The sequence below is a fragment of the Coregonus clupeaformis genome, chromosome 1 (assembly GCF_020615455.1).
Source record: "Coregonus clupeaformis isolate EN_2021a chromosome 1, ASM2061545v1, whole genome shotgun sequence".
Taxonomy (NCBI): Eukaryota; Metazoa; Chordata; class Actinopteri; order Salmoniformes; family Salmonidae; genus Coregonus; species Coregonus clupeaformis.
In genome coordinates this window covers 83,353,934-83,369,329 of record NC_059192.1, presented here as the reverse complement: position 1 = coordinate 83,369,329, position 15,396 = coordinate 83,353,934, and the positions used below count along the sequence as shown (strand labels likewise).

Here is a 15,396-nt window from a genome sequence, read left to right as displayed (position 1 = left end):
CTAAATCAGGGTCACACATAGTGTTTATTGGTAGTCTTAAATAAATCTATTTTGAAACCATAATATACACCTCACACACATGGTTATGGGTTAAAAAAAAGAAGACACCTGTACCATGTCAGATATAGAGTTGAAATGTATTCTGTTTTGAGTTTGCGTCCCAATATTACACTTTATATACACATCACAAACCGTTTGACATAGAAACACTGGATTTTCGGAGGTTAACAGTTAAAAAAATATATATTTGAAATTATGAAAAATATTAATATTCCATCCATGAGGCCACTAGAGGGCGCTTTGGTTATTCAACTGCAGGAAAGGGATTTTAAATATCCCTACAGAGGTTTTTACACTTACCTAAGTTGTATTAAAACACCAGATCATAATACTGTTCCTTGCTAGAGGTAGACATTAACTAAAATAAATGTGTCTTGCTTAATGAAATCGAGACACAGCATGGATAACATTTATCTTTTTTAAGAAGGTACCTGAATAGATTCACTGAGCACATAATTTGAGCCATCGTTCATGCTCAATCATGTGAAAAAGTAATGTATTTCACGTCAACAAAACATCCTCCTGAAAAACTGTCCATTCCACATTACCCCTCAAATATCATAACGTACATTAATGAGAAATGGCATGGTTGTCAGTGCAGTCCAAACCCTTGCTTAGGTAGGGACTGCTTTGCTTCGTTGTGTGTAAATGGCTGGAAGAACTATAGTTAGGCAGGAACATACAAGCTATAGACGGCTTGAAGGCAGAGATACCGAAGTGGAGAAGTATCTGACCTGCAGCCAGGTCTGACCTGTGGCTAATTAGAGTTATCTTGCCCAAAGCCAGGGGTGTTGTGATTCATATAGAGAGCAATCCATTAGGACCCAGACTGTCAGCCACACATGTCTGTATGGTCTTCATGTCGGTCTCCTCTCTCAGCTCTTTGGAGAGTGAGTCACAGGGCAGAGTGTTAACCCTGGTGGTGTTTATAGGTCTGCTGTGAAAAGATAGGCCTCCTTGTCTGCTTTCATCTCACCTGTGCAGATGCACACGTTCAATACAGCATCTAGCACCTGGATAGGCTTAGATAACCCCCAAAACGAGGTAAGATCTTATTGTGGATTTATTAATTTCCTTGAAAAGTTGTGATTCCTTAGATGACTGATGATAACATACAGTGCATTCAGAAAGTATTCAGACCCCTTGAACTTTTCCACATTTTGTTATGTTACAGGCTTATTCTAAAATGTATAAAACAAATAAAAATCCTCATCAGCCTACACACAATACCCCATAATGACAAAGTGAAAACAGGTTTAGACATTTTTGCAAATTTATAAAAAATAAGACATGTAAATACCTTATTTACATAAGTATTCAGACCCTTTACTATGATACTCGAAATTGAGCTCAGGTGCAGCCTGTTTCCATTGATCATCCTTGAGATGTTTCTACAACTTGATAGGATGGTAAATTCAATTGAATGGACATGATTTGGAAAGGCACAAACCTGTCTAAATAAGGTCCCACAGTTGACAGTGCATGTCAGAGCAAAAACCAAGCCATGAGGTCAAAGGAATTGTCCGTAGAGCTCCGAGACAGGATTGTGTCGAGGCACAGATCTGGGGAAGGGTACCAACACATTTCTGCAGCATTGAAGGTCCCCAAAAAGTGGCCTAACATATAACTACACAATTCTAATCGCAGCATAGGTGAGTAGCAATGATGGATTTAACCAATTCACTACCATAAAATTCATTTGTTTGAAAATCTGCAGATCTCTCTTATTGTCCCTGACTGGTGTATCACTGAATGATTACCCGCCTTTAACTACATTTTGGAGGACAGACTGAGCATCGATAATGAATGTATTTCTAGGCTCTGTGATTTTGAGGACTACTGAGGCGCTGAATGGAAAAATAGGAACTCTGCATGCATCGCCTTTGTTGTACTACTAACTACTACAACTGATATCGGTCCTGTATTCATCAGTTAGCCAGTATATCATAGTTATTTGTACGTCTTCCAAACTCCTCCCTTCTATTGATGCATTTTAGAGGTCAATACATAAGGGAGCTGGATGCTCTCACTACAACACACCTCTCTGATTAAGAGGGGTTTGGTTAAATGCGGAAGACACATTTCAGTTGAATGTATTCAGTTGTACAAATGACTAGGTATCCCCCTTTCCCTTTACAGTATGTGTCCTCTCTGTATCCACTGGCTATTCATACTGCCATACTACAGGAAGTTATAATGAAGGACATCAGATACCGAACATGTAAAACACAGATACTGTTCTAGTATACTAACCTGTGCTGTATTCAGGAGCTCTTCATAAGGACCCTCGTCTTCGGTCAACGAGGCGAAGGCACTGTCGATAGACAATGTCTCCATGTCTACACATGCCAAATCCAAACTCAGCCTTACATTCCCGCTCACTCCAGTTTGGGAGAACTGGCGATGACTCATGGTGAAGTTACTTCCTTTTCGGCCCAGTCGCCCTTACAGGAAGAAGGGCAGAAACAACACAGGATCTCTGCTCTCCTCTACCACAGATATGAGTGAATGACAAAATGGTTGCTTAATTCACACTGCTTAAAAGCCAGTTGGCTGGATCTGACTTACGACCTCCACCAAGAGGAAACCACCCTTGCTATAGAGGAGCTGAGGAATAAGGCCACGAGTGCTCTTGTGTGCAGTGACTATCCCATGCTGTCTCTTTTGACTTGAGGACATAAGACACTTAACTCGCTTCAAAAGGAGATGAGGGAGGGAAGAATAGTGAAATGCATTTCTAATGGGCCTTGTCAACAATCAGGAAGCAGTGATGTAGCCGAGCCATTGTTCAGCCCTCGGAATGGCTGCGAGCCAGAGAGTTTTTAGTCAGGAAGAGTCAACCTGATTACTCCACTCACTGATGAGCTTCAATAACCACATTAGGAGTAGTTCATTGATCTCACTGTGTGTCTAATAGCCACTGAGGCAGTCATTGTCCCCCTACAACTATTTGGTTCTGCCTGTTCTTGGGAAATGAGATTTCACATTTTTTATTATTTTTTATTTTTATTTCACCTTTATTTAACCAGGTAAGCCAGTTGAGAACAGGTTCTCATTTACAACTGCGACCTGGCCAAGATAAAGCAAAGCAGTGCAATAAAAACAACACAGAGTTACATATGGGGTAAAAAACATAAAGTCAAAAATACAACATAAAATATATATACAGTGTGTGCAAATGTAGCAAGTTATGGAGGTAAGGCAATAAATAGGCTATAGTGCAGAATAATTACAATAGTATTAACACTGGAATGCTAGATGTGCAAGAGATTATGTGCAAATAGAGATACTGGGGTGCAAAAGAGCAAAATAAATAACAATATGGGGATGAGGTAGTTGGGTGGGCTAATTTCAGATGGGCTGTGTACAGGTGCAGTGATCGGTAAGGTGCTCTGACAACTGATGCTTAAAGTTATTGAGGGAGATAAGAGTCTCCAGCTTCAGAGATTTTTGCAATTCGTTCCAGTCATTGGCAGCAGAGAACTGGAAGGAATGGCGGCCAAAGGAGGTGTTGGCTTTGGGAATGACCAGTGAGATATACCTGCTGGAGCGCAGACTACGGGTGGGTGCTGCTATGGTGACCAATGAGCTAAGATAAGGGGGATTTGCCTAGCAGTGATTTATAGATGGCCTGGAGCCAGTGGGTTTGACGACCGAACATGTAGTGAGGACCAGCCAACAAGAGCGTACAGGTCACAGTGGTGGGTAGTGTATGGGGCTTTGGAGACAAAACGGATGGCACTGTGATAGACTACATCCAATTTGCTGAGTAGAGTGTTGGAGGCTATTTTGTAAATGACATCGCCGAAGTCAAGGATCGGTAGGATAGTCAGTTTTACGAGGGCATGTTTGGCAGCATGAGTGAAGGAGGCTTTGTTGCGAAATAGGAAGCCGATTCTAGATTTAACTTTGGATTGGAGATTCTTTATGCGAGTCTGGAAGTTGAGTTTACAGTCTAACCAGACACCTAGGTATTTGTAGTTGTCCACATACTCTAGGTCAGACCCATCGAGAGTGGTGATTCTAGTCGGGTGGGCGGGTGCCAGCAGCGTTCGATTGAAAAGCATGCATTTAGTTTTACTAGTGTTTAAGAGCAGTTGGAGGCTACTGAAGGATTGTTGTATGGCATTGAAGCTTGTTTGGAGGTTTGTTAACACAGTGTCCAATGAAGGGCCAGATGTATACAAAAATGGTGTCGTCTGCGTAGAGGTGGATCTGAGAGTCACCAGCAGCAAGAGCGACATCATTGATATACACGGAGAAAAGTGTCGGCCCAAGAATTGAACCCTGTGGCACCCCCATAGAGACTGCCATAGGTCCAGACAACAGGCCCTCCCGATTTGACACACTGAACTCTATCTGAGAAGTAGTTGGTGAACCAGGCGAGGCAGTCATTTGAGAAACCAAGGCTATTTAGTCTGCCAATAAGAATGCGGTGGTTGACAGAGTCGAAAGCCTTGGCCAGGTCGATGAAGACGGCTGCACAGTACTGTCTATTATCAATCGCGGTTATAATATCGTTTAGGACCTTGAGCGTGGCTGAAGTGCACCCGTGACCAGCTCGGAAACCGGATTGCATAGCGGAGAAGGTACGGTGGTATTCGAAATGGTCGGTGATCTGTTTGTTAACTTGGCTTTCAAATACTTTCGAAAGGCAGGGGCAGGATGGATATAGGTCTGTAGCAGTTTGGATCTAGAGTGTCACCCCCTTTGAAGAGGGGGGATGACCGCGGCAGCTTTCCAATCTCTGGGGATCTCAGACGTTATGAAAGAGAGGTTGAACAGACTAGTAATAGGGGTTGCGACAATTTCGGCGGCTAGTTTTAGAAAGAAAGGGTCTAGATTGTCTAGCCCAGCTGATTTGTAGGGGTCCAGATTTTGCAGCGCTTTCAAAACATCAGCTGTCTGAATTTGTGTGAAGGAGAAGCGGGGGGCATGGGCAAGTTGCAGCAGAGGGTGCAGAGTTGGTGGCCGGGTTAGTGGTAGCCAGATGGAAAGCATGGCCAGCTGTAGCAAAATGCTTGTTGAAATTCTCGATTATTGTAGATTTATCGGTGGTGATAGTGTTTCCTAGCCTCAGTGCAGTGGGCAGCTGGGAGGAAGTGCTCTTATTCTCCATGGACTTTACAGTGTCCCAAAACTTTTTGGAGTTAGTGCTACAGGATGCAAATTTCTGTTTGAAAAAGTGTAGCCTTTGCTTTCCTGACTGCTTGTGCATATTGGTTCCTAACTTCCCTGAAAAGTTGCATATCGCGGGGGCTATTTGATGCTAATGCTGTACGCCACAGGATGTTTTTGTGCTGGTCAAGGGCAGTCAAGTCTGAGGAGAACCAGGGGCTATATCGGTTCTTAGTTCTGTATTTTTGAATGGGGCATGTTTATTTAAGATTGAGAGGAAATTACTTTTTAAGGAACAACCAGGCATCCTCTACTGACGGAATGAGATCTATATCCATCCAGGATACCTGGGCCAGGTCAATTAGGAAGGCCTGCTCGCAAAGTGTTTTAGGGAGCGTTTGACAGTGATGAGGGGTGGTCGTTTGACCGCGGACCCGTTACGGACGCAGGCAATAAGGCAGTGATCGCTGAGATCCTGGTTGAAGACAGCTGAGGTGTATTTAGAGGGTATGTTAGTCAGGATGATATCTATGAGGGTACCCATGTTTACGGATTTAGGGTTGTACCTGGTAGGTTCGTTGATAATTTGCGTGAGGTTGAGGGCATCTAGCTTGGATTGTAGGATGGCTGGGGTATTAAGCATATCCCAATTTAGGTCACCAAGCAGTACAAACTCTGAGGATAAATGGGGGGCAATCAATTCACATATGGTGTCCAGGGCACAGCTGGTGGCTGCGGGGGGTCTGTAGCAAGCGGCAACAGTGAGAGACTTATTTCTGGAAAGGTGGATTTTTAGAAGTAGAAGCTCAAACTGTTTGGGCACAGACCTGGATAGTATGATAGAGCTCTGCAGGCTATCTCTACAGTAGATTGCAACTCCACCCCCCTTTGGCAGTTCTATCTAGACGGAAAATGTTATAGTTGGGGATGGAAATTTCAGAATTTTTGGTGGCCTTCCTGAGCCAGGATTCAGACACTGCTAGAACATCAGGGTTGGCAGAGTGTGCTAACGCAGTGAATAACTCAAACTTAGGAAGTAGACTTCTGATATTTATGTGCAAGAAACCAAGACTTTTGCGATTACAGAAGTCATCAAATGATAGCGCCTGGGGAGTAGGAGTGATACTGAGGGCTGCAGGGCCTGGGTTAGCCTCTACATCACCAGAGGAACAGAGGAGGACTAGAATAAGGATACGGCTAAAGGCTTTAAGAACTGGTCTTCTAGTGCGTTGGGTACATAGAATAAAGGGGGCAGATTTCCGGGTGTTATAGAAAAGATTCAGGGCATTATGTACAGACAAGGATATGGAAGGATATGAGTAAAGTGGAGGTAAACCTAAGCGTTGGGTAACAATGAAAGAGATAGCATCGCTGGAGGCATCAATTGAGTCGGTCTCCGCGTGTATAGGGGGAGGGGCAAAAGGAGCTATCTAAGGCAGGTTTAGCTAGGCTGGGGGGGTCTACAGTGATATAGTACAATTAGAAATAACCGAAACAACAATAAACTAACCATGTTTGGGCTGAGGCTAAACATAAACAGGATGTAGTACCGTAAAAAGGAACAGTCCAGCAGACATCAGCTGTATAGCTGAGTTATCATAAGGTCCGGTGGTAAAGGACTAGTGAGTAAGAGGCCACGGCTAGCGTGTGCTAGCGGGCCGGGGCTAGCAGATGGATGGAATCTTCGTGGTTAACGTCGTAACCACATCAGACGATTTCGTCGGCAGACCAGTCGTGTAGGATCGGCGGGGCTCCGTGTCAACACACATTGACACTATAACCTCTTTCCTCTTATCCTACGACGACAGCTTACATAAAACTGATTGTGCCACACATAATATCCATTATACCCGACAGCCAAGGCCCATAATACATTTTAACTCTTATTTTGGGAACAGCGATTCAAATGCAGTTCACATTTGCAAGGGGAATACTAAACTATGCGGACACATAAGTAGACAAGTTATTGTGCAACTTAATATTTCAACATTCCCAGGACAGATACATTTGTCATAGTTTTTGATAAAACCCTTTTATATAAAATGTAAAATACTTATTGTAAAAATAAGCTTTACTTACCACCGGTCACTAACAGATTAATCTCTTCAGTGTGCTGACATGCCTTGTATTAGGCCCAGGTATTAAAAGCACAATGTTCCATGTACAACTAGCCTATACACCACCAGCATTGCTATTCAACCACTCTTGTGAACACTATAGTAAATAGCTGAACTTTTTATTTATTTTTATCTTAAAAATTGCTCAGGAGACCATAGTAATCATCACCTTTGTTCTAATATACACCTGGAGTTGAGATTATGTTTAAATGAAGAGAGGGTTACAATACAAATACAAGATTTGAAATCAAACTCATCAGCATGGATATAACATTTATTTAAATGTGCAATTTATTGTTAGACTGAACAATGCCACACAGTGTTAGACAGGGATACTGCCTCTGTTGGCCATTGGTGTTGTGTAGAGGTTTTCTGACCTCTTGTGGCATATAGTTGAATGTGCATACTTATACATTACACTTGTTAACTGGATTCACTAAAAAGCAAATTGCAGGGTAAATAGTACATACAAACTGCTGCAATAGAGAAATTACTTTAATGAATTGTGCGTAAACATTACAGAGGATTGGAACCTACAAATAAGGCCACCATTTAAAAACCAAAGCTTATCCCACAATTCAATGAAATCGAACTAACTTATCAGCAGAAATGTCATTTAGTTACAGATATAATACCTATATCTGGTTAAATCATCATCATCATCATACCCTTGTTAATCTGTGCGCAGAAAAGTTTGACTTAAGTTTTGGAGATGGCATTGCTAATTTTAACCAATGCATTTTAACCACCACCATGCACATTCTTACCATAATTACTCAACACTGTTTATAACAAAATAAAATAAAAAAACATATTGCAAGACAAAAGTAATGAATGCAGTGATCATACTCTTCATAAACTGTGCATTTAACTTTAAATGTTATGTTTAACAAAATGTAGGACCAAACTAAGGCCTATTTAAGAAATGGAACAAAAGCCACTTTAATAATGTTTCTATATCTTGTATTACTCATCTCATATGTATATACTGTATTCTATACTATTCTACTGTATCTTAGTCCATGCCCCTCTGACATCGCTCGTCTAAAATATGTATATATTCTTAATTCATTCCTTAGATTTGTGTGTATTGGGTATATGTTGTGAAATTGTTAGATATTACTGCACTGTCGGAGCTAGAAGCACAAGCATTTCGCTACACCTGCAATAACATCTAATAAACACGTGTACGTGATCATCAATACAATTTGATTTGATTTAAATGTCTCGCAAATCACTTAAAAGCAAATGTCATACTATATTACAGGTGGCATTAGGGTTACATTCCACATCGACAGGCTCAAACATGGACGCCCCTCCCCTCTACAGGATATAATGCACTGCATACTACTTGACTGACCATCACACGTAGCATCCAACCACTAGTCTACGATACCTAGTGTCATACATCACCCTCCCCTTTCTCTGCAGCATCTAAGAAGCTCTGTGGGAAACGTATCTTATTTACATTAATTTTATTATGATTTGTAAAGTACTATATAGAAAAAAAGCTGATTTGTTCCCTGAGTTACAACATGACCACCCTGTTTCCAAGAATCAAGCACTACAATTTTAAGTTTGAATGCCAGCAAACAGATCCAAATAGTAGTAGACACTCAATTAAAAACTGTTAGTGTTTTTCAGATAGAGTATTTCTGTGCGAACTCACACGAAGTGGAATCTTCCTGTATCTATGTTCCATGTGAGATATGACACTGATTATAAATGGATGCATGACCATACCTCACTAGCCACTACATTAACGATTTCCCCTTCAGGGAAGGGTAGTAGACCGGTGTGGCGTTGTCACACACACTAAACCCTGCACCCTTAACATTGAGGTTCACTGTGTCTGTCTCAGAATGCTCACAGTCTTCCAGTTGAAAGTCTGAGTTGAAGCAGATCTCGATCTGCCCCAAGATTTGCACATTCCCTTCCTGTAAACAATAAATAACTTAATGATACATTCTAGATTTAGGATTCATGATTTTCTTTTAGTTGTGTGTAACAACTATTCTTCATGTAGAATGATTAGAGAAATGTATTCCAACTACAAAATGGTACGTCATTCGTGTTATCCTCTACTCTTCAAATAAAACCTGTAGGCAAATCCAATAACTAGTTGTGCTTGAGTTAGCATTTTACCAAAAGACAAAATATAAAAAAAACATACCTTTGGATGAATACACTGAATCTTTGGTTTCACGTTGTAGAAGTTGAAAATGTTTCGTTCGATGAGGTCAAACTAAAAACACAGAAGTAATCCATTTTACCATGAGTACTCATCACATGCTATTAGCACCTGACCGATATGGGTTTTTGGGGGGCACACAACCAATACCAGAAAGTATTCACACCCCTTGACTTTTTCCACATTTTGTTGTGTTACAGCCTGAATTTAAAAGTGATTAAATTGAGATTTTGTGTCACTGGTGAACACACAATACCCCATAATGTCAAAGTGGAATTATGTTTTTCATTTCTTCCCCTTTTATTTTTTTGAATTAAAAATGAAAAGCTGAAATATATTTAGTCAATAAGTATTCAACCCCTTTGTAATGGCAAGCCTTAAGTTCAGGAGTAAAAATGTGCTTAACAAGTCAAATAATAAGTTTCATGGACTCACTGTGTGCAATAATAGTGTGTAGCATGATTTTTGAATGGCTATCTCATCTCTGTACCCCACACATACAATTATCTTTAAGGTCCCTCAGTCGAGCAGTGAATTTCAAACACAGATTCAACCACAAACACCAGGGAGGTTTTCCAATGGCTCGCAAAGAAGTGCACCCATTGGTAGATGGGTATAAAATAAAATAAAGCAGACAATGAATATCCCTTTGAGCATGGTGAAGTTATTAATTACACTGGATGGTGTATCAATACACCCACTGACTACAAGGCGTCCTTCCTAACTCAGTTGCCGGAGAGGAAGGAAACCGCTCAGGGATTTCACCATGAGGCCAATGGTGACTTTAAAACAGTTAGAGTTTAAAACCCCCTAGAGTTGATGTCCACGCCCCTGTGGAAATCTAATTCTAATAATGTAAAAAATCCCCAACAAAATCTGTCAGTTTAAACTAGAGATTATTATTTATTTATTTGCATGGGCTGTGTCTCAATCCGCCGATGTCGCCATTCCGCATCTGCAGTGAAAGGTGGCAGAGCTAGAGCGGTGTTTGTCAGACCATGAGACAGGCAGTCTACTTGGACCTCTGCCTCACGTTTAGCCTTTTACGCTTCGGCCACCAGGACTATTTACATTGATCCCCCCCCTTTGTTTTTACACTGCTGCTACTCACTGTTTATTATCTATGCATAGTCACTATACCCATAACTACATGTACAAATTACCTAGACTAACCTGTACCCCCGCACATTGACTCTGTACCTACACCCCCCTGTATATAGCCTCGTTTTTGTTATTATTATTATTTATTTGTTTTACTTTAGTTTATTTAGTAAATATTTTCTTAACTCCATTTCTTGAACTGCATTGTTGGTTAGGGCTTGTAAGTAAGCATTTCACGGTAAGGTCTACACTGTTGTATTCGGCGCATGTGACAAATAAAATTTGAATGCAAAGTGTTGTTTGGGGCAAATCCAATCCAACACATTACAGAGTACCACACTCCATATTTTCAAGCATAGTGGTGGCGGCATCATGTTGTGGGTATGCTTGTAATCGTTAAGGACTGGGGAGTTTTTCAGGATAAAAATGAAGCACAGGCAAAATCCTAGAGGAAAACCTGGTTCAGTCTGTTTCCACCAGACACTGGGAGATTAATTCACCTTTCAGCAGGACAATGACTTAAAACACAAGGCCCAATCTATACTGGAGTTGCTTACCAAGATGACAGTGAATGTTCCTGAGTGGCCCAGTTACAGTTTTGACTTAAATATACTTGAACATATATAGCAAGACCTTAAAATGGTTGTCTAGCAATGATCAACAACCAATTTGACAGAGCTTGAAGAATTTTGAAAATAATAAATGGGCAAGTGTGGAAAGCTCTTAGAGCAGGGATGAGCAACTGGCGGCCCGTGGGCCGGCAGTCAGATAAAAAATCATTTAAAAAAGAGTTAGGGTCTCAACTTACTGTTGCAATACACAAGGTGCAATTTCAAAATTTGGTTGTGCATCAGCAGTTTTAATTTTATGTAACTGATAATAGCTCATTTTCCTCTTAGCCCCATGGCAAAATTAGTTGAATTGCATAAAATTAGATATAAAATTACAAAATCGTATCTCCACCCCATGACAAAATGTGTAACATTGCAGGAAATTAGCTGTAAAACAGCTATGCACATGTGGGTACGCAGACCCACAAGCAACTGCAACCCCTCATGTGCTCAGATGTTTTGTGGCCCCCACCCCCATCAAAATAGCCCATCCTTGTCTTAGAGACTTACCCAGAAAGAATCACAGCTGTAATCGCTGCTTCTACAAAGTATTGACTCAGGGTATTTCTGTATTTCATTTTCAATACATTCGCCAAAAACATGTTTTCACTTTGTCATTATGGGGTATTGTGTATAGATGGGTGAGAAACAAATATATTTAATCCATTTTTAATTCAGGCTGTAACAACAAAATGTGGAATAAGTCGGGGGTATGAATCCTTTCTGAAGGCACTGTATCTGCCGATATACTGTTTTAAAGAGGGGAAATTAAAAAGTGTAATTTCTCCACACTGAGTTCTCATAAATTGCCATCCCAAAGACCAATTGTCCAAGAAATTTGCTTCAAATGTTGATTCCTTACATTGTGACAATAACGAAACATTGAGGGGAATGGCTGCAAATATTCAGATAAGCATGAGATTCCCTTTTTTCATCCTATTTATTGAATATCGGTTATCGGTGGTAATGGGCCAATACCGGCTGATAACATGGTATTGAATGCATGCACACATCTGGGTCATTTTACTGCCAGTAGCTAAGTAAACAGGAACAGTAAATCAAATGACTTGCAGTAAATTAGTCACTGCTGACTTCACATGCTCACACATTTAAAATTGTCAGGTTTCCCAAAACACAGTATAGTGTGTTGCTTGATTTGATGCAGAAATGCTTGAAGTTTAACTTTAAACATGCAGCTATTTACTCAGTGCAAAATTACATTGTCCTTGGTAATGTACTTACTGTGTAGTAAGTCTCAGAGGGCACAATGTTCCATTTCTTCATCACCCTGAAAACATACAAAGAATGTATAAATAACTAGTAGAAAACATAAATTAGGGTTCAGGGTATTGAAACCATACATTATCCCATATGTTTCATGAGGGTACTTTATTGTTAATTCAGTACACTTACCCATCAAGGTCTAACTTGTGATACAGCTCCAGGGCTTTACCAAAGTATTTGTGTTGACTGTTTAGGGACTCAGCTTTTGCAGCACATGTTCCATGTTTTTGCCATTCATATTTCCTGTAAATAGAAGATCAAACACTAACATTTGTTTAGAAAAATATTGTTACCTGAAAATATAACAATTACCTGGAGTAAAGTATTTATACAAAATAGAAAACTGGAACAGACCAGAATCTAGAGGATTCTGGAATTTTAAGATCCGGCCACCACTTCTGCATCTCTGGAAGTAGGTCCTGTAAAACATAGTCATTATCAAATATTTCTCTTAATTTAAAATAATAAATTAACATGTTTACTTTTACCGTCAAAATTATATATTTTTGTCACGAATGAGCTCTATGCTTTTTCTGAATGTTTGTATTTTAAATGTTTTTTCCCCAGCAGAACATACCTGGATTAGAGTTTCATTGAAGTGCAAAGATGAATTGCATTCCTGGCCTTTATCTGGCCTGTAAGACAAAGACATTGGTCAAATGTGTACAAACATAGAATGCAAAACAGTTTATGTTATCTGGTCAGTCAAAAAACTCACTTTCCTACTGAATTTGTTGAATGTCCTTCCTTACCACAGTCCATGCAAAGTCCAGTAGTCAAATTTGGAATGACAGTGTTCCATCTGCAAATCGAAATGTTAATTTTGTCATACAAGGTGGAAAATCATGTGATTTGATTTGATTTGAAAATCTGGCAATTTAGGGCCACCTTATCAATCACATGATCAAATCATCACATGATACGTAGAGTTTATTATGCCATGAAACTATATATTAAAGTAACTTACACTGCAAAATGTGCTCGGCCAGTGGTGAGTCAGGATCAGCTTACTCCACATATGCCTGAAATAAAGCAGAGTTCAATAAAATGTAACATTAGCACAATCAAAAGTGCCTCATTCATTTACACTTAAATTTTTTAGCAGACGCTCTTATCCAGAGCGACTTACAGTTAGTGCATACATTATTCTTTTTTATTATTATTATTTATTTTTTTCATACTGGCCCCCCGTGGGAAACGAACCCACAACCCTGGCGTTGCAAACGCCATGCTCTACCAACTGAGCTACCTCCCTGCCGGCCATTCCCTCCTCTACCCTGGACGACGCTAGGCCAATTGTGCGCCGCCCCATGGGTCTCCCGGTTGCAGCCGGCTACAGCAGAGACTGGATTCGAACCAGGATTTCTAGTGGCACAGCTAGCACTGCGATGCAGTGCCTTAGACCACTGCGCCACTCAGGAGGTTTAATGGCCTTCAATTCGCATAGAGGCCAACTATGGAATGACACAAGCTCTGTGGCCTTGTGGTTAGAGTGTCCCCGAGATTGGAAGGTTCCCCAGGTCAAACCAAACGCTCTAAAACTGGGACCTGATTCCTCTCTACTTGCCACTCAACATTAAGGAGATGGATTGGTGGTAACCGTCCTGTCCAGGATGTGTATTTGTACATCAAGCTGCCTCACGCTGCCCTATGGGCCATTGTGACTCGAAAAAGGCTAATTACTTACTTAGGAATGACACAGACACAGTTAAGGGCTTGATGCAGAGGCCATGGTTGGCAACTGGCATTAACCAAACAGATATAACCAGTACTTACGGCGGTTCGAGTATGAATGAGGAAGTCATCAGACCGCTGCCAAGGCACAGCAGGACAACAAGTGCCAATGATTTCATATTTACACTGAAACAAAGAAAACATACAATTAGGATAGGTAGATTTTGGGCCACAGTTGAACTGATTTTAGCTGTAGGTCTAATATGTGTTGGTAGGCTAACTCTTACAATTATAAGGCCTATTATAGGCAACTTAAAAGATTAGCCTAATATACATTAGTTCAATTTTAGTTAATAGATAACTTATGCAATAAACAGTTATACAATGGTTGACATGGCGTCATTGTTATTTTGGTGCTTGACAAATACTATTGAGCTTATATTTGCACCCATCAGCTCCGCAGTCAAAAAATGGAACGCGTTTCGCAAATTTGTAACCAACCACCAAACCTGACGTGAGTGTAGGGGAGCGCAACTTTCCGTTTGCACAAAAGGCTACTTTCTTACATTATTTCACTAACACAAGGTCTCCAGTATCACCTGGGCCTGCCACCTGGCTAAACGTATACTGTGTGGGTAAGATTGAAATGTAACCTACGAGGTGAAAAAAATAAGTTCTTACCCGTTTTTTGTTCTTTTGTTCCTGTGGTTCGAAATAAAACTCTACTACAGTAACCTGGCGTATACACAACTATACGTTTGGAAGGGCCATTTAGATGAGGAAACAGAGATGTCGTTTGACAGATTAGCAATATGATGGTTCCACTAGTATCACTTATTATGGTTTAAAATGAGACCGCTTCTACGTCTGGTAGAAGCCTACAACAACAATACCGTGAAATTGTTTTCCTGCAACAGCTGAACTGAGCGTCACATGCTCAGAAAATGTAAGTCACGTGAGATCATGTGAAAAGTGTAGGCAGCTATACCGCACTGCCGCGCACACTCACCGCGAGTATTGAACACAGATTTACATGATGATATTCCACTGGCCATACAGTTTAATAAAATTAAATAAACAGACAAATATGTGTTGAATCTTTATTGCAATTGCATTTATCTCTGTAATATTTATATAAAAAATGGTCAGGCTTTGCTAAATGTTTTACAATGTTATTTTAGACAGTATGCTATGAATGAGCCGTTTTTGTTTTCATTTAGGTCTTGTAGCTAACTAATAG

The 15,396-nt window shown here is 40.4% G+C and overlaps 1 protein-coding gene across 2 annotated transcripts; it reads right to left on the bottom strand.

Annotated features, from left to right (window-relative positions):
- Nucleotides 1-8,395: 8,395 nt before the first annotated feature.
- On the bottom strand, nt 8,396-15,085 carry LOC121575278 (ribonuclease T2). 2 transcript variants are annotated; one of them, XM_041888261.2, is made up of 10 exons: nt 14,838-15,085; nt 14,259-14,342; nt 13,450-13,504; nt 13,235-13,284; nt 13,060-13,117; nt 12,837-12,901; nt 12,612-12,725; nt 12,441-12,486; nt 9,469-9,540; nt 8,396-9,232 (listed from the first exon to the last, which is right to left on the bottom strand). In XM_041888261.2, the coding sequence occupies exons 2-10, from the start codon at nt 14,333-14,335 to the stop codon at nt 9,050-9,052; spliced, it is 720 nt and encodes a 239-aa protein (XP_041744195.1). In that variant the 5' UTR covers nt 14,336-14,342; nt 14,838-15,085; the 3' UTR covers nt 8,396-9,049. The 2 variants fall into 2 exon arrangements, with proteins under 2 accessions (XP_041744195.1, XP_041744203.1); XM_041888269.1 differs by lacking the exons at nt 14,259-14,342; nt 14,838-15,085 and having other exon boundaries at nt 13,201-13,284; nt 13,450-13,498.
- Between the last annotated feature and the right edge of the window lie 311 nt (nt 15,086-15,396).